The 24,249-nt window shown below is 42.3% G+C and overlaps 1 protein-coding gene across 2 annotated transcripts in view; it reads right to left on the reverse strand.

Annotated features, from left to right (window-relative positions):
• Prkar2b (protein kinase cAMP-dependent type II regulatory subunit beta) overlaps positions 1 to 19,644 on the reverse strand; it is a 90,497-nt gene extending 70,853 nt beyond the window's left edge. Inside the window, exon 1 of one of the 2 annotated variants that reach the window (NM_001030020.1) lies at positions 19,111 to 19,416. In NM_001030020.1, coding sequence (NP_001025191.1) covers positions 19,111 to 19,411 — 301 coding nt within the window. In that variant the 5' untranslated portion in view covers positions 19,412 to 19,416. Of the gene's footprint in view, positions 1 to 19,110 lie in introns of both variants that reach the window. The other variant, XM_063261553.1, reaches the window with a different exon arrangement.
• Positions 19,645 to 24,249: the final 4,605 nt, after the last annotated feature.

Consider the following 24,249-nt stretch of genomic DNA (forward strand, 5'->3'; position numbering starts at 1 on the left):
ACTCTCACCGACTACAAGGGACTGACACTTGCTGTAACTAACACTGCCATTTCTTTTTTTTTTTCCCAGAGCTGGGGACCGAACCCAGGGCCTTGCGCTTGCTAGGCAAGCACTCTACCACTGAGCTAAATCCCCAACCCCAACACTGCCATTTCTAAAGTGCTCAGCAACACAGACTCGCAAGAGAAAAGAGGCATGGGACTGCGGATGTGGCTCATGGCATGAGAACACCAGCTGCAGCACCAGCCTGGGGACTCTGGTTCCCATCCCCAACAACTGGCACCCTGGGAACAGACATTTACCAGGCCTTGCTAGCCACAAGCCTAGCTTTGGGCTCAGTGAGAAACACTCTCAAAACAATGTGGCAGAGAGAAGTGGAGGACACCCATCTACTGGGCTAATCTTGTTCACTGTGTAAGGGTGTCTTTGAATTACTCAAATGTTGATTTCCGTACCAGCAGAGAGCCGAATGCTGCCCAAACTTTGGTACTGTTATTTTTTATGAACCATCACCTGTCTCAGTGTTCTATAAACTCTTCTCTGTCACCCTCTGATTGGTTTCATAAAGGGCTGACAACCCATAACAGGGCAGGAGAGGAAAGTGAGACACCCAGGCAGAGACAGGAACTGTGGGAAGAAGAAAGGCATGGGATTCGCCAGCCAGACACAGAGAAAGTCAGACATACAGGGACTGAATGAGAAGTAACAGGCCACATGGCAAAGGTGGATTAATATAGACGGGTTATTAAGTTATAGGAGCTAGTTGGAAACAAGCCTAAGCTGGAAGGCCTAAGTTTTCATAAATAAAATATCTCCATATCATTCATTATTGGGAGCTGGTGCATCAGAATCACTCCAACGATGCCCATCCTGTAGCCTCAACACACACACACACACCCGACAAATACAAAATTAACAAATGAAGGTATCTCATGTGTGACAAATTAAGTTTTCTCGGTCATGGTTTCCATGTTTTGATGTTCTTGCTCAATAAATATTCTGTGGCTGCACATGCATGTGTGTGTCTCACACATACACATATTCATAGAATACAGAGAGGAAGGGAGTGGAGGAGAGAAGAGGGAGGAGAGAAAGGAGAGAAATTACCTCAACACCATAAAATTCAGAAAGAAAAACAGAGGAAGCACACTGTCTGCCTATGAGACAGTATGATTTAAGAATGTATGAACCCCTTACATTTGGGGAAAGATATGTCCTCAGAGAGTTCCCAGAGAAAACAGCAAACATTCTGTGCATATGCTCCCTCCCAAATGCTAATCCAGAGAAACACTGTGAGCTTCACAACGGGCATTGCTGTGCTTGTATAACAGATCCTATCACTGGCACACTATGACTCACTAGGTTCACATTAGTTCTAGGGCTTCCAGGAGACCAGAACTGTAACTGACTCAAGTTCTCCTACATTCTGGAGTATCCTTAGGAGAAAAAGCCCTCACACCTGAGGTAAACTGAAGAAGTGCCTCCATTCCCAGGAGAAAGAACCACCTCCTACAGCTGCCTAGGTAATTCTATCCACAAAAACTGCTCCGTTTTACTCTCTGTACCCAAGGCTGCCCTGGTTGAGTTAACACTCACTGGATAAGCTGAAAAACATACAGAGGAAGCCTGTTTGCTTCCCAAGCCACATGAGTGGACACAGGCGCTAGAATTCTAAGTCTCTGCACAGAGGGCTGAACTACATCTACTCATATTTCCATACAACTGCTTCCAGAGCTTACCAAACTTAGAAGAAAAATAGGTGAAAGAGGAATTCAGAGAATGCTGAAAAGCAAGATAGTTCACAAAATAGAAGACATCAGTTAAAAGCAGGAAGCAACGAGACTGGTTTTCAAAATGCATGGGCACTGTCTTCATTTCTCGGCATGTTGCTGAAAGAGACATTCCAAGCTAAACAAAGATGAACTGGATTGTGATCTGTGGTCACACGCATACATGCATGCGTACACACACACACACACACACACACACACACAAGAAACAGTAAGTCTAAATGAACTGTGCTGATGAAAAAGTATGGACGCACACACAGAGAGACACAGACACACACACACACAGACACACACACAGACACACACACAGACACACACACAGACACACACACAGACACACACACAGACACACACACACACCCCACACACAGACATACACACACAGACACACACACACACACACACAAACAAAAAAGCCACCCTATCTATACTAGAGGCACATTAGGTAACTGTGTCTTCTGTAGAAATGTACTCATATGCCCTGGAGTAAAATACCTCCAACCTTCTTAGACTCCATAGCGTCTCTCTCTTCATATTAGTTGCTTTTTTTGTTGTTGTTGCTTTAGAAATAAAACATTTTTGTATCTCTTAACTGCCTAAATAAAAGACTGAGAAGACTGTAAATTAAAATGCATAAGCTAATTACTTTTGGCAAAATACTCAGTTCAGAATAAATTAATTTAACTTATGCCTATGTTTCAAAAATTAAATAAAGTAAGTTTACCCTTGAACCAATAAAGAATTAAAATTTTAAACAATACCAGCAAACAAGCAAGTAAATGGCACCAGAACAGAAATATTTCACCAATTAGCAGAGAATACATATACTTTGCATGTGTTTAATTCTTGATCCTGAAAAATGCCATTTATTTTTCTATAATTTTATGAAAAGCTGGTGAGTCTCTATCACTCCAACAAATACTGGAAGATACTCATCACAGTCCCACAAGCCTTTGCTCTGTATTTCAGAAACACCATACCATGGCCTCTCGAGGGGAGCACCAGAGGAGAATCACAACTGGGGGTTTTCAAACCCTAACTGCTTGGTCCTAAGAGACATGGATTATAGACTATGTACCTCAAAGTACATCCTGGCCTTAGGTGGCCTGTGTGAGAGGTGGGCATCTGAGAGCACAGCAGGAGGGCTACAGGTCAGGTGTCCATCCCACCTACTCACATGGATTGTGGCTGGAGGTAGGACAGGGTGAAATATGGGTACTTAGCTTCTGGAACATTCCAACTCGAATGATCACTAAAAAGACATACAATTTTGTTCTATTTATTAAATCAAATACCCCCAAATATAACTGATGTTTTAAAATACCACTATAGAAAGCAACAAACTAGCTAGAAAGCCCATTTTTGCTTAGGAGTGAACATGATTCTTCTCTTTGTAATTTATGACAACATTCTCTTACACAAAGAGGAAGGAAAACACAGTTTCAGCCAGAGGAGTCCCAACATGACTAACCTCGTAAAACCACACAGCGGCAAGGCAGGGACAAAGGCCAAGTAAAAAATGTTTCCAAACTCTCTCCAGATTTTAAATACCCTCTACTTGGGGACGAGACACTGTCCAATCTAGAGAAACTCAACCTCTGCTTTTCTATGCACTAAGCCCTCTCCCGAAGCTTGGACATATCAGGCAGGACAAGGTGAGGTTAACAGGGAAGGACAAATGTAGACACCTACTCCATCTAGGAGGGCAAATAACCCAGACCAGTTCCAGAAGTTCAAAGTTCAAACTGCCACTACGTAAGGTTCCCACTAAGGCCATTTTGAAAAATACAAAAGCCTTGAAGTGAATTCAGTGCACAAACAAGTGGGGCTGTGACGATGGCCTCCTCCTAAAAGAAGTCACAGAATGTAGCCGTAACTGAGTTCCCTGCGTCTTCAAAGAATGAAGATGTCCCTGCCACTACAGGCTTAAGCCAAGCCACCATCATAGCACACCATTCCACGTCCTCCACAGCAAACAGCTAGCTAGAGATCTCTGGCATTCTGCACTGTCCACTTCCTCACGCTAGCTCCACAGGTCTCCACTGGTATGTGTGCTTACCAATCCCTAGCACTTACACACACACACACACACACACACACACACACACACACACACACACACACAAGAAACAGTCTAAATGAACTGTGCTGATGTGGACAGGAGGTGCTCCCCGACTCCATTGATTCTTCAGACAGATGAAGGCAATAGTTACAAAGTATTAAGTTGGTGAATCCGACATATTACAGTCCTGGTTGGAAACATTCAATAGACTTAAAAGAAGCAAAAACTGACAACCCTTTGACTTTGTTTCCCTCAAACGTCAAAAAGCATTCTCACGTATACTCCATTATTACGAAAATGGAGCCTGGGCTTTGGAGTACAAGACAAAAACAATGAAAGGTTTCACAAAAGAATCATCATAGTAGTAAGGGCATTTTTTTCAATTAAAGACCAGAGAACAGGATTCCAGATTCCAACCATCTGTCTTCCTTTAGCCGAAGCAAAATTAACATTCAACGACATGTACCACCCAACGAGCTTTGTCAAATGTCCTGGGGCCATTTACACAACATCCCAATGCAGGGTCAAGCACTTCAACACTGGACAGTCTCTATGCCTTGTAGTCAGTCCCTACCAACCCACGGGAACGTCTACTACGACTTCTGAGTACCCGTCTCATTTTACCTGTCTGGGAGCGCCCCTTAAATGCAAGCATCTGCAGCCCATTTTGTTCCTACTGCTTACTGAGTGATATCTCTTCAAATGAGCACATCGTACGCCATTTCTCTGTCCTCATGTTGATAGAGACGGAGTTGTTTCCAGCTCCAGTAGGACTTCAGTAAATATTCTCACAGAAACATCTACAAACTCATAGTTTTGTGCGTCTTACAGAAATGTCTCCACAAGGTGCTGCTGGGCCACTGCTGGTGAGTGTGCACAGTGAGTGTGCACTTCTCTTGTCCACTTTGCCATATTCTTACGGCTCACACAGACAGGTTCCAGCTAGCCCACATCACGGCCAACAGAAAGAACTGTCTTATTTAGCCCTTCTGGTACACACGCAATTTCACTTCCCTAATAACTAAAAACACTGCTCTCTATCCACCTGCTTGCTGGTCAGCCACTCTTAGGACTTCATCAGCATGCCCCAAGTATCTATCTTTACAACGTAGAAAACAGCATAGAATGTGTAATAGGAAAATTTTCCAGATGTCATACAAAAGTGACAAAAGATTTAAGAACTGATAAGAATGGAAATTTCCTTTATGAAAAACATGACAAAATAAAATGGAAGAATCTGGAAGGGTGAAAGGACAAGAAGAGAGATGTGATGTTGATGCTCATGGATAGACAATTCAATATAATTAAAGCACTTGTTCTCTTCTAACCCATACAATTCAGTGCAACTCCAACAGAAGACTTGCTAAAGACTTTACAAAAAGGGAGTTTGTTCTAAAATCCCCATAAAGGCCTTCAACTAATTAAGCAATTTTGAAAGACAATAGATGGGAAATACCATATCATACAAGAGCATCATAAAGTCCTACTCATTATGAAAGAGAGGCATGAATGAAAATATAGCTAAATTAGTAAAACAGTATAGAGACTTTAAGTTTAATTACACATTCATGGAAACCTAAGTTTAAAAACTAATGAATGGGGGGTGCAGAGATGGCTTAGTGGTTAAGAGCACTGACTGCTCTTCCAGAGGTCCTGAGTTCAATTCCCAGCAACCACATGGTGGCTCACAACCATCTGTAATGGGATCTGATGCCCTCTTCTGTTGTGTCTGAAGACAGCTACAGTGTACTCACATACATAAAATAGAACATTCTTTAAAAAAAAAAGACTAATGAGTGAAAAGCTCAGTGATGCTGCATGCACGCCTGCAGTCTTAACTGTTTTAGAGGCTGAGGCAGGGAGATGGCTTGAGCCCAGGAGCTCAAGACCAGCTTAGGCAACACAGGGAGGCCCTGCCTCAAAACCAAAGCAATGGTAATAATGGAAAAGTGAATCAATAAATTATGCATGCTGGAAATTATAGCTGGCCATACAGTTCAGTGTGCCAGGCACCTACTCGCAAGTCTGCAGGTGGGTCCCTAGGACTCAAGGGGTGGAAGGAGAGAGGCATCCCCACAAGTTGTGCACACACATGCAGACACACACACACACACACACACACACACACATACACACACAGTACAATAAAAATTATATTATTTGTCTCATATAGTATGCAAAATCACAGATAAACTGAAGCTTCAAGTGTAAAAATGAAAGTTTAAATACAGTTACCAAAAACAAAGACGCTTTTTTTTTAATGTAAGTGAACATAGGTTCCTTTAAAAAGACACAAAAATACTAAGTAAAATATGAAGGATGCATGTTAAGAAGGTAAAGATAAAAAATATTTTCAGCCCACAATACCACAAAGACATGAATAAAAACAATAAAACGTTACAAGGAAAAGTTATGGCCACACATTGAAAAGGAAAGCCCAACGCTGAGAGGTGGCTTTTCCAATGCACATTACCAGAGAAATCAATAAGCAGACAAGAACACAGGCAGGAGGTTCAGGAAGTTTTTCTCAGAGACTATTAACTACAGAGAGTCAACGAACATAAAAAACACATTCAACATTATTTGTAATAAGGCAAAGACAGCGTTTCAGCGTGAGATCCCTCTGAGGATCAGCGCAGCTGTCAGATCTGACGCTGTCCGACATCAGCTTGAATGTAAAGAAGCAGGGATCATAGCCTGCAGGAGATGAACACAACCTGTGTGTGCCCCTGCAGAGCCCTCACTGCCAAGTGAGGTGCCACCAATATTGGTCTTAGCCACGCCCACCTGTCCACCCTCAGGCAGAAACCCTGGGGCAAAGGTTCTCACAACCTTTTGATCTCCAAGTTTTTTTAGACTCTTAAAAATTCTACATTATATCCCTCCATACTTTTGTAATGGAGACTAAACCTGATCAATGCTATATACATTAAAGTAAATGATAAAAAATAAATGTTATAAATAACATACTTTAAAATTTGTATTTTCCAAAAGAAGGAAATGTTCATTTTTTGTGAGCCTAGGCTAGAGCAGCTGAGCTTCCTCTCCAGCCCAAAAGCAAACTTTAGTAAACACTAGAATGACTTTATATTTTTCCCAAACTTGGTATGATAAAATAGACTCCATATTTAATTTGCTGCAATATCAGATACTAATATCCTCAGGAGGGCTTCACTGTGTATTTTTAAAAGTATAAAAGAATAATAAAAGCATGCTTCTTCTTATGATAATCTTTATCCTATGATTCCCTAAAAAGATTTGGGAGTGGGAGAAAAAGTTTCCTGGTCACACTGGAAACTATCTTTAAAAGTTGGTACATTTGCTTATTAATAAGCATGCTTACATGCAAGTGTGCATGCACGCACACACATGTACACACACACACACACACACAAATATCTACTATAGTACTCTAGCAAAAATTTGCCAATATTTACCACAGAATTTATAGTGTTTATTTACAAGACACAATGCTATGGCGTAGCAGTTTAAACAGACTTCAGTTACATGTATCAATGAAACTTCTCAAACACTATTCTAAAAACAGGCTGAAGTATGATAATTTATGTAAAAGAAACTTTCCTAAGTGCACAATTCATATAAATGTGGAATATATTATAATAGTTCTATTTCTAACTAAGATATTTGCCTGGTATGCAAAACATGCAGTGTTAAGAAAACCTTACACCGGGGTTGGGGATTTAGCTCAGTGGTAGAGCGCTTGCCTAGCAACCGCAAGGCCCTGGGTTCGGTCCCCAGCTCCGGGGGGGTGGGGGGGGACGAAAACCTTACACCACAAAGCAACAAAAAGCCTAAAGGCACCAAAATGTAAGAGTTTGTTAGAGTAAGGGGATGAATTGTGTGAATGTTATTTAACATATTTATTTCTCTTAGTGTACTGGAGGTATTTCATAATCTAAAAAGAAAACCTTAAACCTTAATTTTCTCTTCTACCTCTTTCTTGCAAGTAAAAAAATCTCCCACTGTGCTCCAACTTGAGCTCCTCCAGGCTAGTTCATATAGTCTTGTCATAAAATACTTTTTACAAGAGAGATTTTGTTAAAGTTCGGACCCTCAAGTATCTTTTGAATTAGTTTTACAGAATTATAAAGTACTGTAAAATTAGTAAGAACTGAAAGGCCTAATATTTCCTAGTGTAACCTGTTGTTAGCACTCAACTTAGAAAACAAAGTTCTGGGGCTAGACAGATGACTCAACTGTAAAGGCTAGGCTAGGCTAGGCTCACCACAAAAGTATAAAAGTCAAACATCTGTGAACAACTGGGTCTATAAGCTAAGGTCCAGAAGCGCCCTCCATCTCCTACACCATACTAAGATATTAGCGAGTTATAGTTGTGTCAGTATAGAATTATAGGTTCTAATAGTAAACCACAAAAGAACGCTGACTTGGAGAGATGTAAATCTGTCCCTCAATGAGCTTACTTTTAGAAATACCACAATAGGAAGAAGTGGTAGCAATCTGTCACTGTAGCACAAAGGTGTTCCCAGTTACTGCTCATTTATATTGACTTATATATTAACGTATATACGCATTCCTGTCTCTACAATGAACACCTATCTCATTGAAACAAAGTAGCATTTTAACTCTTCCTATCCACTGTGTCCTACTTTGTTTCAAAGTGACTTGTTAAGGTTAAGATATAAGTTTAGGATTATGAATCCTAATATTCTAATAACTTAGCCTGTTTCTCAGAGGAGAGGGTGGTATAAAAATGTTTTAGCTGGTGACTTTCTTACCGTTCTTTTGTTTTGTGGGGTTAGGGTGGAAAAACCATTATTCACCGTCACCCTGAATGTGAAATCGTTACAAGCAAGTCATGACTGGTGTCTGTGTTGTAGAGCAATCGAGGGTCAGGGTAAGACAACTTTGTTTTTAATATAATGAAATCTAAACCTATGAGAATGAGTATAGAATAAAGCTTTTATATTTCATGAAATTCTCTTTAACTGCTTTGATGTAAATAAGCATCTGCAGACTGGCTGGCATTAGGCATATTATTTACATGTATCAGAAGGTTTCTACCCTGTTGCATTTACATATATTTATATAGATATTTAATATCCAGCTTTTACTTGGTTTTAACTGAAAAAAAAATTGATCACTATCTTAAGGTTTCTATTCCTACACAAAACCTCATGACCGAGAAGCAAGTTGGGGAGGAAAGGGTTTATTCAGCTTACACTTCCACATTGCTGTTCATCACCAAAGGGAGTCAGGACTGGAACTCAAGCAAGTTAGGAAGCAGGAGCTGGTGCAGAGGCCATGAAGGGATATTACTTACTGGCTTGCTCAGCTTGCTCTCTTATAGAACCCAAGACTAGCAGCCCAGGATGACACCACCCACAGTGGGCCCTCCCACCCTTGATCATTAATTGAGGAAAATGCTTTACAGCTGGATCTCATGAAGGCATTTTCTCAAGGGAGGCTCCTTTCATGGTGATAACTCCAGCTTGTCAAGCTGACATACAAAACCAGCCAGTGAAATCGCCTACAACTGGCAAAGTGCAATAACACAGAGAAAAAACTCTCAGAAACAATGTTTCCCTGCCCTTCCTGCTGTTGGCAATCTGCAAAGCTCCCTGTGATTAAGGACAGGTGACACTATCAGCATCAACAAGGAAACCTGAAATGACTTCTAATTTTGCTCAAAAACATGGAGAAGGAAGCAGGCTCAGGACTTGGAGAGTGAAACAGGTTCAGGGCAGGGTGTCATTTCAGAACTCTTCTAAGAAACTGCATTTATTTTAAATTTATTTTGTCTTCCTTCCATTATCAACTGGCATTCTTACAATTACATGATCCTTAAGCATCTGTAACATGATATTCTCTCTGTCTCTCTCTCTGTGTCTCTCTCTCTCTCTGTCTCTCTCTCTCTTGCTTATAAAAGTAGTGCACTACAAGTTAGGTCATAGTTTAAGGTATATACAGAAAAACAGATTTACAAGACAGGCTTTATAGGTAAAGTGAACTATGTCTTTAGCATAAGACAAAATTTCCCACTGTATTCCACCAAACTTCTGGGCTAGTGCACACATGGCTAGATCCACGGCTCGCTGTGGGTCCTTTGTAGTCCAGATGCTTACACCAGAGTATACCACAGCTACCCTCTGCTAACAGAGTTCGCAGCTGCAGCATTTACAGCTGTGCTCCTCAAAGTGGGGTGTCTGCACCATGAAGCAGTACAGAAAGCAATCCTCTGAGGCAAAGGGAGAAATGAGAGCATGTCTACAAAGACTCCCTCCTTTCCGAATCATATACTGTAGGACACTTCACACACACACACACACACACACACACACACACACACACACACAAATATATATTGGTACACTTATAAAATCTATAAACACATCGGGAATATGCACCAAAATACACTTTGCTAGTTAAGGTATATAATACAGTGAGTTTTCCAAAATAGAATATTCTCATATATTTCTAAATGTCATATTTCCAAAATATTTTACTGAGCTTCTGAAGTTTATGAAGGACTTATCTGGGTGGAACAGATGGAGTACTTATACTGTAAAGGGGGAGAAATTGGTACAAGGCTGGGCTGTGTGTCTTCCAGGACAAGAGCAGGTAGCTCACTCTTGATCTGTTCTCCCAAGCCTGTCACTGCAGGGAGTGCTGGAAATGGACCCCAGGCACCGCCAGGCCGGGGCTGGCCTAGGACCACAGCCATCAGCCTCAAATCCTGACTCTACCTCTTCGAGGGAGATGAAGCAACATGTCTCTAACAGTCCTAGTTTAGCAAGGGGGTGCAAGGGACCCCAGACATTAAGAATAATTATTGGTAAGTGAACAGACACCGTTGAAGATTAGCCCTCTACAGTGAGATAACTGAGTCACAGGTAAGGTAACCTGACCGTTTGAAAAGAACGCTTCCAGGATCTACTGATATTTAACCAAATGAAAGCCTTTTTCCCTGAAAGAAAGATCCCTCAACGTCACTCCCATGGACTGTTCTGTCTTGGAACAGCTGACATAAACTAAACAATGTCAGACCCAACCCAAACAGACACAGGAATAACTGTACACAGTATATCTTCTTGGCTTCCCTTTCATGTGGGATGTGTGTTTCTATTTTGATCTTTTGTCTTTTTTTTTTCTAATTAAGAAACATTTTTTTAAATGGCAGCAACTGGAGTGACTTTTTCAAAGTTTCCAAACATATTAAATTGCACATGGTAGAGCCTACTGCTGGAACATTCATAAATGTCTCACCAACTGTGTTTACAGCTCATTTTTTTTTAAAAATTGGTTTGTTTTCATTTAAACCTTGACCTGAATTTTTTTAGCTTCAGTTATTTCTACAAATTATGTAATGGAACCATCTAAGTCATTCTAAATTTCTAACACACAAAAATTTGCTCTCGTTAAAAAAAAAACTGTAATAATGATCACATCATAGTGTGGCTTTACTATGGGGTTTTGTCACGACAACTAGACAGTACAGACAGGGCTGCAAAAGACTAGAACATGAGCAAGCCCAGCGATCTGACATGCTCCCCACTGCCTCGTAAGCAGCTCGTGGTCTATTATTAACCTAAATGGTAATGAAAAAATAGCAAACGAACCCTACACATCCTAAAGCAATTCCTCTTTAGTCCATGCTTTTAACTGTGCCTTGTGCCCTAAAGACAAAAAAGAATTCATGCTATAGGAGTTAATACAAATAGCACACAAACTGACACTTTTATGAACAAGGCTAAACCTACACGCCTGGACCAAATAGGGACTTCTGCCTCTCACCTAGAGCAAATGAATCACACGCATGCACTATGAACAGATTCTTACAAAGGGATTAGTTCATAGATCCAGAGTAAATGTAACAGAATTATCATGTCTCTTTTTTTAAAAGGGAAGAGAGAGATTAAGGAAAGGGGGAGGGGAGAAATGTAAGGAGGGAGGAAGGGAAGGAGGGAGGAAGGGAAAGGAGTTGGTTCTTAGTAAGCTTTGTGGCCGGAGTGCACAATCTTAGCCCTCTGCTTCCCACATCCAGACATTCCTTTCCTTAGCAGGTTGTTCCTTCTGGAGCTCTGGACACCTGACGGAGAGAGACCCTGCAGCCAATTTCCTCAATCTCCTGTGATCGGTCCCTCCCCTCCTCACTCTGGGATGACCCATCAATCGCCAGCCTCCACTGGGGGCCTTCTCTAATGCTACTACTGCTGATAAATGGCCTGTTTAAGGGATCATAAATAAACTCCTAATAGACAGATTCAGTGTTCTCCTGATGGTATTTGAAAGGCTGAAAAGGAAACACTTTTTTTTAAAGCAGCTATAAACAAAATCTTGACAGCTGGAAATTTACTGGAACCCACGGAGTGGGCTCTGTGACAGTAAATAACCATTCAGCATTTACTCCTCTCTCTGGCACCTGAGCATAGCACTGCTGTCCCAAGGGAGATCGGTTAACTGTCTCACAGAAAGCAAGCTTGATTTTAACACACGCAGGTCAGGAAGCCTCCGCCATCCTTCAAGGCCCTGCCTCAGTTTCTCACAAGCATGCCCCGCTTCTCTTATTTCTCCCTCTCTCAGCTCTCTTGGCTGTTTCTCTCTCACAACTCCCTTCTGCCAAAGCACAGTTGTAGGTGGATAGCAGAAGAGGGGACTACTTCAAGGCCACTGATGCCCCAAATCCAACCCCTAAAAGCAATCCACTTAATTCTTGCAACCAAAATGAATCCTGACTTTTAACTGTTCTACTCTGAGCATCGAAAATCTTCCGTAATACTAACTACTGGATTACACTCAGAACTAAAACAATGCCTTCAATATTTTAGCGCCTGGCATGAATGATGTAATCCACTTTAGGATTTAAAGCTATCAACGTGAGTAAATTTCTCACAGCTGAAGGCCACACAAGTCTCATTACCACAAAAAGCCTCTTAGCCACAAACTGTGGGCCGAAGGCTACTACAGTTATGACTGTGCAATGTAGCTTCATGTTAAATCCCAAAGGGGGCTAAGCACCTCAGCCTTCCAAAAAGTAAAAAGACCAGACTGGCTTCCAAATAGAACAATGACAACAAGTATGCAACTGTGCAGGACTTTCAGCTAAGTCATTCAACGAGTAATCAGTGATTGCTGTATACACTGCCCTAAGGATCTCACAAACACTGACACTTATCCTTTTAACAACCTCATGAGGTTGGGACCATCAGAGCTACAGCACATCAACTTGCTTATCGGCATGGTGCTTCTCTACAGATGCCCAGATTTAAAGTTACTACCAAGATATAGCCTTTATGAACGTTTTCAAACCGACTAAACATGTTTGAAAAATTCAAAATACATTAAGAGGCTCTTTCAGGAGGCTGGAGAGATGGCTCCATGCTTAAGTACACTTGGTGCTTCTACAGAGGACCTGGGTTCAGTTCCTAGCACTCACATGGTGGCCAGCGACAATCCGTACCTCCCGTTCTGGGAAACCTATGCCTTCTGACCTGGATGGCGCCAAACCTGCATGTGGTAACGGATAGGTAGATGTGGACAAACATTCGCATACCTCAAATAAAAATTAAACTAATATAATTGTAAAAGGCTCTTTTAATAATTTTACTCTCAGTTGTACAAAACAACTGGAGAGTCGAAAATAAATGCCTTTAGTCGTGTGTTGTTGGTGACACATCAGGAGGCAAAAGTCCACGACTGGCTGCTTTGTCTCCTGTCTCTGATGGCCATATGGCACCAGAGGTTCTGAATGAGGGGTGTAGTGAATGCCTGTAATCCCAGCACATGGGAGGCAGAGACAGGCTGAGCTAAGGTTCCAGGCCAGCCAGGGCCAGCCCGGTAGTCAGCGCACACAGGGATTCCCTAGAGTGACTGTGAACTCAACAGGTAAAAGGAGTCAGCTGAGAACGGTTCTGCATGGTCTTATGAAGCCAGCAGATGACTCTTTTCTGCTTTCACTATCTGGCTTACAGGAAATCGGAGGAACCATTTCAGACAGGCTTCCACGTCTAAGAGTGTTACAGTGGAAGCTTCTTCGTCCTCACATGCATCAGAAGTAAAGAACGTTTGCTCAAAATTGCATGAGAGCATTTCTTCAGGAACATTGCCATTCTTTTTCCTCCTTTCTTTTAGGATAATCTTAACTCCCTGAATCCATACCATGAGCACAAGGTCTAACTTCCCAATATCACAAGTCCTTAAAGACATAAAAAGCACCCCCCTCCCCACTGCTCATCCAGTACTGAGAGAGGGGTGATGTTGTCTTTGGTTGTATACCCCCTGGGAACCTGATCGGGCTAAATGGACAGTTCTAACCAAGGTCCCCGCAGATGGCCCTGCTTAAGTGGAATGGGTTATAAAACAAAACCACAAGTGACAAATGTGGGAAAGAGACTGATGGGGGTGATGGGTGTGGGAGGGAGGTAAGAGAAGTGGGCGGGGTAATTAGAATGCATTATACATACCTATAAAACTAGTTTTAAAAAATCTAACTGTATCTTGTGTGTTCTCCATATCCCCTTAAGCTGTAAAAATCAAAGTGAGATAAGGTTTTCCAACAAAGACTTCACATGTTTAAGAGGAACAAGTTTCTACTGGGAAGCAAGTACATGCACAATATATTCTCTCTCTCTCTCTCTCTCTCTCTCTCTCTCTTTTCTCTCTCTCTCCCTCTCTCCCTCCCTCCCTCTCCCTCTCCCACATACACACACTCTCCCCACCCCTTTCTCTCACACACACACATACACACACACACACACACACACACACACCCTCTTCCCCCTCTCTCACACACAGACACCCTCTCCCCCCCACACACACTCTCTCTCTCTCTCTCTCTCTCTCTCTATATATATATATATATATATATATATATATCTCACACAGACACATACACTCTCTCTCACACACACACAGACACACACTCTCTCTCTCATATACAGACACACACACACCCTCTACTCTCTCTCTCTCTCTCTCACACACACACCCTCTCCTCTCTTTATATATATATGATATTATATCATATATCACACACACACTCTCTCTCACACACACACACCGACAAACACACTCTCATACACAGACACACACACCCTCTCCCCCCTCTATCTCACACACACACACATACACAGACACACACTCTCTCTCACACACATACAGACACACATACACTCTCTCTCATACACAGACACACACACCCTCTCCCCCTTCTATCTCACACACACACACACATACATACACACACACTCTCTCACACACACACACACAGATGCACACACACACATGCAAGCGTGCATACATCTTTGACATTCTTGCTGTATAAGGCTCTCCATTTTTTGGCTTGTGTACCTATTGTAATTTTAGCTCTTTTCCCCCTGCAACGGAGAAGACTGGTTCTATATATTGCTTAAGTTTCATCCCACACTGTCTGCTCTGCAAGTGACCCTTTGTCATTTGTTCTTTATCACTTGTCAATCCATCAGGGTAACTTGAACTATTTTTACTTTGTTTTTAATCACTTGAGAAATTCTGAGCAACACAAGATCCAACCATGATGATTATCTAATTATCACTCATTTTACTTCAAGTTAATATTGATTCAATGATTCTGACCTACTGTAAATCCATTAGTAAATTCCAGCTTTAGGAATACTGCCCTTATATAGAAGGGATATGCCTCAACAGGATTCGGCAGGCAGAGTAAATGCCAAGCTGTCTCCATTCTAGCTTCTGGGAGTTTCCCTAGAGAGAATCACCATAAGCCACTAGCATTCTACCACATAAGGTTGCCTGAAAGGCAAGATCAGAACACATACACACACACACACACACACACACACACACACTACATAAACATGTAAGATTAGAAGTCAGATTAGACAGGAACTCTATCAACAAATGAAAGAATCCATGGGAAAGGCAAGTAGAAGTAAAAGGCCACCGTTACTGATCTGACACCATCTGTGGCCACACCACTGTGGCAATGGATCAATAACTACAGGTACCTGGCTTTCTAATTAAACTACCACATTGTAGGAGGTCAAGATTGGCCTTTACAGGAATCTAACAAGTACCAGTTTTGTGGTCAAGAACTTGCCTTTTAACCTCAAGCTATTATAATACGATCACAAAAGTGACTCACAAGAGAAGACAAGAGCCAACCATGCAAAGCCATACCAATACTGGAAAAAACCTGGGACACCCAACCTGTGAGTCAACCCACAGAACAAATTTCATTTACAAACTTCCTGATGATCTGCACCTCAAGGTCACTCAGACAGATGTAAAAAAAACAAAACAAAACAAAAAACAAAAAAACCCAGTTTTGCTACTTTGGGTTCTGCATATAACCTTGAACAAGTTAATTTTCCAAAGCCTTAAAGAAAATACATTAAGAATCGAGGAAAGTTTGACGTAAGGAACCAGCACAGGTTAAGTTGGCCCAGCCTCTTCTGACCTAAAAGACAAGAGTACTGATGAAGTCAGGCCCGCCTGTGCCAACTCTGGTTCTGCAACACACTGGCTATGAAACTTTAAATGACAGTCTCATTAGAGCTCCCATTCAGCTGAGAGGATGAACCAAGGCTTCCCCGCACGACCTAGCATACCACAAATGTCAACAAATGGCAGCCCCTTCTCTAACCATTGATAAGACGAGAAATATTATGATCACCATGATCCATTGCCTAATGGCTTTCAAAGTATCAGGACTGTGGGTACCAGAAAAAACAGAGTTGTTTGTTGACACCCCCCCCCAAAGTATGTCTTACCTACTCATAAGAGCTCCTTATGAAGGGTACTAAATAATGTTATTTTCTGAATCAAACTTCAAGCTTTGTGTAAAATATGAAAGTCATTGATCCTGCTACCCTGGGCTGTGCCACAGGGACCGTTGTCATCCAACGCTTACTCTTTCTCTACTGTGCCAAGAGAACAGCCCAATGTCTGCTGGGTTTTCTTCAGCATTCTCCTGCATGTAGACAGAACCTTACTAGGTTTGTGGGTTTTGGGTCAATTCCACAAACTTTCCATAAATGGTGGATCTATCTTGATATATGTGTGTGTGTGTGTGTGTGTGTGTGTGTGTGTGTGTGTGTGTACATACATACACTTATATACAGATCATATATATTCTTCCCTATGACCAGGTTTGGATAAATCATGGCCTTGTACAAATTCAAGCTCCAGAGAGTGCACTTGTTTAAAGGGCTGTTTAAGAAAAAAGATCCAGATGATAAGTTGCCCACAAAGTCTGAAAGGCCATTCACAAAAACAGTCTGACAAGCATTTTGAAGCCTATGGTTCTTTCTAAAACTGATTCTCAACACAATTTACTTCTAACACAATGAAAGTGTTGGTTAGAAAAATATAAAGCTGCTCCAGTTGAGGTTATACCAAGGCCAAAGTTTCAGCTATGCACATGCACGTAGACATCTGCTGAATAAAGATCAAACTGTGTTACTGTCAAGAAGTTTTAGAACCCCTGGAGGTGGAAGTGTTTAAAGGCAATTGGTTAGGCATTGATTACAACTGACCTTGAGTAGTTTTTTTTTTTTATAGAAAAGATGAATATAAAATGTATTCGTATGGGAATATAAGCCTTCATGAAAATATCCCTACCGCTTACAAAAGCACTTCTTCCTTCCAATGTGCAAGATAGGCATTCTTATAAGGAGAGATTAAACCAACGCAAAGTGCTTCAAGAGAATTAGATATCATTGGGTTTGACTGTATTAACACTATCTTCTAAAGAGCACAGAGGCTCTTTACCACGTCCCCTCGCCTTGCTGCCTCCCAGCTAGGACACGAGTCCCCTTCCCTTTGTGCACTGCTTGACTAGATGTGCATCCCCGTGTCTCAGATACATAGCATGTGCACAAATACACATACAAGTATTAGACGTCACTGTCCTTTCTACTCTATCTGTATAACATGCTATTTAGTTCTCCTTCCTAGCAGGACAAGCATTTGATTTGGTGTGGGAACAATTAATACTACGGTTACCCTGGTCTCAAATCACCCGAATGCCCCAAATTAAAAATTTAAATAGCAATCTTTCACATTCACAGAGCACTACATCCATGGTTTATGTGTTTTAAACAAGCTAAGAATGCATTAATTTTATAACCCATTCAACATATAATTAATTCTACAAAGAAATGAAAATATTCCTAGGAAGGGGACCTAAGGGAATGAAGTGAATGGTACTTCAGTGTTTTCACTGTATGAAATGCATTGTGGACCCACAAATCACCAAGCAGTATCAACAAATAAAACCTGCATGCACGCTCGCCTTACACCACAAAGGAAAACACTTGCACATTTTGCACACCACGGCATTTCAGCCTGGGTTCCTGCAAAACATATGATTTGGTCATAATGTGTAAACATGCGTGTGTGTCTGGTGTGTCAGGGAGAGGTTGGTAAGCATAAGGGGTGGGACTCGCTAAAAACAGCTATTTAAGAAACCTTTCTCTCCCATTCATTCTTTCTAGCTTCAGTCTCTGGCGTGGTCTTTAGTTGCTCACTGGCTTTTTCATTAAGACAACCAACAAAGCTCTTAGAACTTCCCATGGTGCTATTTTTCCCACACACACTATAAAAAAAAAATCAAAATCATTCAATATATATTTTGTATCTTCTTTAAAGGAAATTGGCTTATTTCCTCATTCCAAAGACCCCCTAGGTATCAGGCTAAATATGATCCTTTGTTACATGTCCAAAAATATCTCCACCACATGGTATTGGAAAAACTGGAAAATAAATTATTCGTATTCCAAGAATGTCACAGCTATTATCGTTAATTTGTATTACCTCGGCGAGTCCGATTTCACACTCTTCTCACTGATTCCTACATGGTTCGCCTTTTCTCCCTGAACACTCCATTAACAAATCTAAGGGCTGAAAGGAGGACACCAGGCGCCCTTCATGCACAATGGTACTCTCCAAGCCTTTGACATCTTCAACCACGGGAAAGTTAACCTTCTAGCAAGATGCCCACCCCAAATCGCCCCGGGGAGAAAGGTGACAGAGGGGCAGCGGGAGCGCAACCTCTTATTTCTCCACCTCCAGAGAAAGGGAGAGCATGACAAGAGAGCTGAGTAGGAAGGTGGGCGAGTGGGAGCGACCGAAATGGGTGCTGAGGAGGTGGGCGGAATGGGAAGGTGGAGAGCACCGGGAAGGTAGGGAGCTCAGCACAGGGTTCAAGAGCAAGGCGGGGTTCGAGAGTGAGACGGACGTGGCGGCCAGGGCTCAGGGTGCGAGGGGTCCGGTCCTCACCGTTGAACGCCCCTGCTTCCGCGGCCTCCTCCTCTTCGCCGTTCTCGGAATCGGAGCGCATGGGCTCCTCCGCGAAGTTGACACCCTTACTGGGGGTTCCGCCCCCGGCGGCTGCGCCCGCGTCCCCCCAGGTCCTGCCCTCATGGCCGAAGCGCGCGGCGCCCTTGCGCTCGTTCTCCTGCTGCAGCCGCGTGAAGTGCTGCAGCGCGAACTCCAGCAGGTCGGCGGGCTGGTGCCTCAGCACCTCCACCGTGAAGCCCTGCAGCAGCTCCGTGAGCCCCGCGGGGATCTCGATGCTCATCCTGCCTGTGCACGCCGAGGCGCCTGGACGCCGCCCTCGCCTCCTATCCGCGGTCGGGTCTTGGGCTGCGCGGCCCCCGAGCGAGCGCCCCGGGCGCTACGGGCTGCGAGCGCGGCGCACTGGGCCCCCGGCGAGGCTGCTCCGTGCGGCGGCGGCGGCAGAGCGAGCACAACCCGGGGAGGGTTGGCAGCATCTCCAGCTCCTCCCGCTCCCGCTCCCGCCGCCGCTGCACCGCCCCCCCCCCGCCCGGCGCCCCGCCCCCGCCCGCGCGCCCACGTGATCCCCGGAAACCATGGCAACCCGGCGGGCGGGAGCGCTGCCGCCTCTCAAGTGGCCTAAGGGTGGAGGCAGCGGGCGCCTGGGGCGTGGGGCCGAGGCCGCGCGCTCCACCTGAGCTCCTTGGGCAAATCCCACGCTTCTTTCTGCCCAGCCCACTCAAAGCTGGTGCCGCGCCATTCGTTCTGAAACTTCAGCCTCCACATTGGTGGCTTTTTCTTTTCCTTGAATCCAGCGGCAAGAGAAATGCGCGTGGTGTCTTTTGTTAGTCACACAGCCTTACCTATATCCTCTTCTGGATATAAGATACTGCCACTTGTTTGTTACATGTTCTTTCACTAGGTTTTAGTCCGCCTTTTAGCCTCGGAACTGTGGTGATAGTTTGCCTTACTGATGCTCTGCCTTGCGGGCTTGGTGCATTTCCTACTGGTTACTGAGACAAAGGCCTGCATTTACTGTGAAGCACTTACCGAAGTTAGTTGATACCTTTCAGACAGGATACCGGGAAGTCAGGGCAGATAGTCAGACAACAAAGGGTGTGTTGCCTGATTAGCCTCTTGTTGCTTATTTTTAAAACCTTTCCTGACATTTTGAGTCATTTCAATTAAATCTCCAAGATTCGAATATAGCAGCATAAAGAAAAGGAGAACTACACACTTGTGCTTTTTAAAGAAAGCCCTTGTCTTTAAAACGAGCCTATTCTGAGAATTTGGAAACAGAAAAAAATATTATCTTTTGCCAAATCAAATGCTGTTTAAATACACATACTTCACTTTCTACGATGCTCGTTTCATTGTTAAAGCCGTCCAAGTGCAAACTCACTTAGCTATTCTCTCTTGAGTTTTATTTTATTCCCTTAGTTATTCTCAATTTCCTTTCTGTCCACACAAAATAAAAAATGTGTGACTCACAAAGCCCAGAAGCTAGAAATAAGAAAATACCATTTCGGGGCTGGGGATTTAGCTCAGTGGTAGAGCCCTTACCTAGGAAGCGCAAGGCCCTGGGTTCGGTCTCCGAAAAAAAGAACCAAAAAAAAAAAATACCATTTACCATTTCACTTTATTTTTTAAATGCATCTTACCCATTTGTTTACAGCGTTTATCTTGTACTTTTTCAGTGCATTTCTCAAGTTCAGTTTCTTAACCTCATGATAATAATGCCATTAAAAAAATAACATACTTCTAAATCGTAATTGTGGAGTGTGTAAGAAATAAACTCAGACAATGTGGTGATTGTCACAGGACGCCATAGGGAACATACTATTAGTCAAGCTCCCAACCATAATGTTTTACAGATCCAATAATCTAGGATGTATTTCTATCATTTATAACGATGTTTACATTATGATGACCATTGCTCAGATGCAGCAGAAAATGCAAATCAGACTAGTTTTAAGATTTTATTTCTCTGACTCGTAAAGTGAGCTATGGAAGGCCTTTGTGCTACTCAATGGCAATTAAGGATCCACACTCATTCAGGCTCACTGCTGTGTGATTCTGACTTTATGGCTGTTCCACCACCAGTCACTAACAGGAAAGTGGGAAGGAGACGGGAGCATCCCTCCCACAGCAAACACTCCTCATCTTTTGGCTAGAACTTTTGGCCACACAAATTTTATATTTTCTGAAAGTGAGTAATGGTGACTTCCAGCCCCTGGGCTCTTCCATAAAACAACTTTGCAATTCCTAAGCCCGGAGTGGAGCATGAGTGGGATTGTGACTGCCTTGACCAGTGGTGATGTTAGAACACTCTAGCCCTCTGATGGGTGCCCGGCCAAAGTTCTGATCCATGGAGTTGGTGAGCACTTAAAAAAAGGAGGAGGGGAGTTGGGGATTTAGCTCAGTGGTAGAGCACTTGCCTAGCAAGCGCAAGGCCCTGGGTTCGGTCCAAGTCCTGTAAAAAAAAAGGAGGAGGTATATGTTAGCCTTGAAATTTTGGGGTAGTTCATTGCACAGCAATAGCAATTGCACACCACAGTGGGGAGATTGGGGGAAGACATTCTTTATTTTGAGCAGTTAGGTGCAAGCAAATGCTTAGAGATGGAGGAAAACCAAGTCTGGGGACAATTATTAGTCTCTGCCACGATGGTTGACACCTTTCCCAAGGCGGGAGGAAAGAAGGAACTCTTCTTCCATACATTAGCAAGAGTGGCATTTTCAGTATCATCCTCCAACATGGGTTTTTAGCTTCATAGATTTCTTATAAGAGGCATATTAGATGGCCTGCTTCCATTAGTCACAATGCCGGGAGCTCCTGTAGCTTTCGAGCTGTAGAAGTGACTCGGGCATGAAATTAGTAATTGGATTAAATGACCTGTTGTCGGTCTCGCATTCTGGGAGGTTTCCAAGAGTATAATACTAAGAGCAGATACGTTGGGTTTAAACCGTCTTTGCCATCAGCGCTCTAATAGTTTTTGTTTGTATCAAGTCTTAAGATAATAGCCATGACCTGAAAAAGAAAAGGCTTCTTTCCCATGTTCTCATTATGCTACTCAAGAACTGTTCTCAGAACAAATTTTCACTTCTCAAATCCTGTCCGGGCTTTTAATCACCACCACATAATCTTTGAGACAATGTTTTATGATTTCCTTCATTTTAAAGATGCTTGCTTTTGAATGTTGGCGAGCAATGACGGCGTCTTTTAGGGACGACTCATCTTGAATTCTTTAAAAGAACATCATTGCTATTGATTCTTTGGTTGTTGATTTACAAAGCAATTTGCACTCGTTTCTCAGAGGATCAGACTAGAAGCAGTTGCAAAAGAATTTAAATGCTCAGCACCAAAATGCAATAAAAATGCTACCAAGTCTATTTCCGCATGGAAAAATTGGACAGAGATGCCAAGTCGCTTAAATACAACTGCTAAGACAAGGCAGTACCAAGGACAAGCCAATAGTTTGGACAGGCTTTACATTGCAGAATAATGGCTCTGGCCAACTAATCACTTAGCATTTCTTATCAATAGTTATGTGTGTTTTGATCAAACAATTCTTGTATGAGAAATAAATATGCACTCGTAGAAAAAGGAAAATGGAAAGAGAGAAAAGTATGCATACAGGAACTGTGCTTGCCCAAGGCCTTGGTTTTTATACCTTCAGCATTTCATCAATGACTCTGGTTTTGTTATATCTATCAAAGTTTTCAAGACATCAAGTCCAACTAGATGGTCTTGACTATCCTGTAGATGACCTGACCTTGACTGTAGTGGTCCAGTAAGTGCAGCCACTGCGATGGAGGATAAAGATGCAACAATATCCATACTTGACAAGACCTGCCTTGTCTACTGAAAACAGTCTTGACCATTTGGATTATAAATGTTATAGACAACTCACAACCCGTTTGCCAAAAGATAGTGACCTCACAGTCTGGAAATCCTAGAGTTTGGACCAATCAACGTAAAATGTTGAATCTCTAGATACAGTTTTGCAGGGTTATTTCTAGAAGACTAGGAGGTTCTCAAGTCCCAGAAGAATCTGATTTTCTAGAGGGCTGATTGAAATAGTGGTACACAAGACACGCCCCACTTTCAGATTCAATAGAAGTAAGGTGGAGCTTAAGAATTTATGTGTTGTGGCAGGTGTGGTGGTGGTGGTGGTGGAGGCATGGTGCTGTCCTGGTACAGGACTTTGGGAGGCAGAGGCAGGCAGATCTCTGAGTTCAAGGCCAGAGTGGTCTACAATTCGGTATCAAAAAAAAAACAAAAAACAAAAAAACAAACAAACAAACAAAAAAACCAGCAAAACAACACAAATAAAAAGACTCTTACTTTGGTCAGATTAAATGTAAACTCCTTCTGTAATTCTATTGTTCAATGGATCCTAAAAAGTTAAGGTGATTTTTGAAAAGCATCCAAGAGTCTGTCCTTAGACATCACATTTCACAAATAAATGTGAGTTTCCTTTTGAAGAACAGATTGGGCATACATTTATCTCTGCTTTTTAAAACCCCCACCAAAAAAAATAGTTAAAGGGGTTATAGGGGGAATAGTTATAGGGGGAATCTCATAAGCAGAAAAATAAGAGAATCCCAATAAAATTAAAGTAATTGCTTTTAATTTACTGTCTTAAAAGGAAAAAAAACTCTGGCACGTGCTCGAAGATGTTATACTACGTTGAATAAGCCAATCCTAAGAAAATAATACTGTTTGAGTCTACAAATACAAGGCAAGTAAAAATCATCAAAATTTGTAGAAACAGAAAGAAGGGCAGGTTGCCAGGGGCTGGGGACAGCAGAAGGCAGACTTCTTGTTTTAGTGGGTAAAAAGCTTCGGTTTTACAAGAAGAAAGGGTTTTGAAACTGGTTGTATAACAATGTGAATATATTTAACTTCTGGGTTGTAGTCTTAAAATGGATAAAGTAGCAATTTTGCATACTATGTTTATTTTGTCAGTGAATTAAAAAACATATTCTATTAATTCTTTAACAGTGTCAGAAAATGTACTTTGAATTTTGATCATATGTACTCTCAATTCCTCCCTTTACTACTCTCAGCTCTCCCCCAACATGGCTACATCTCCCCTTTCCTCACGGTTAATTTTTGATGGAAAATTTAATACGAAAAAG

This window comes from Rattus norvegicus, chromosome 6, assembly GCF_036323735.1.
Source record: "Rattus norvegicus strain BN/NHsdMcwi chromosome 6, GRCr8, whole genome shotgun sequence".
In the NCBI taxonomy this organism is placed as follows: Eukaryota; Metazoa; Chordata; class Mammalia; order Rodentia; family Muridae; genus Rattus; species Rattus norvegicus.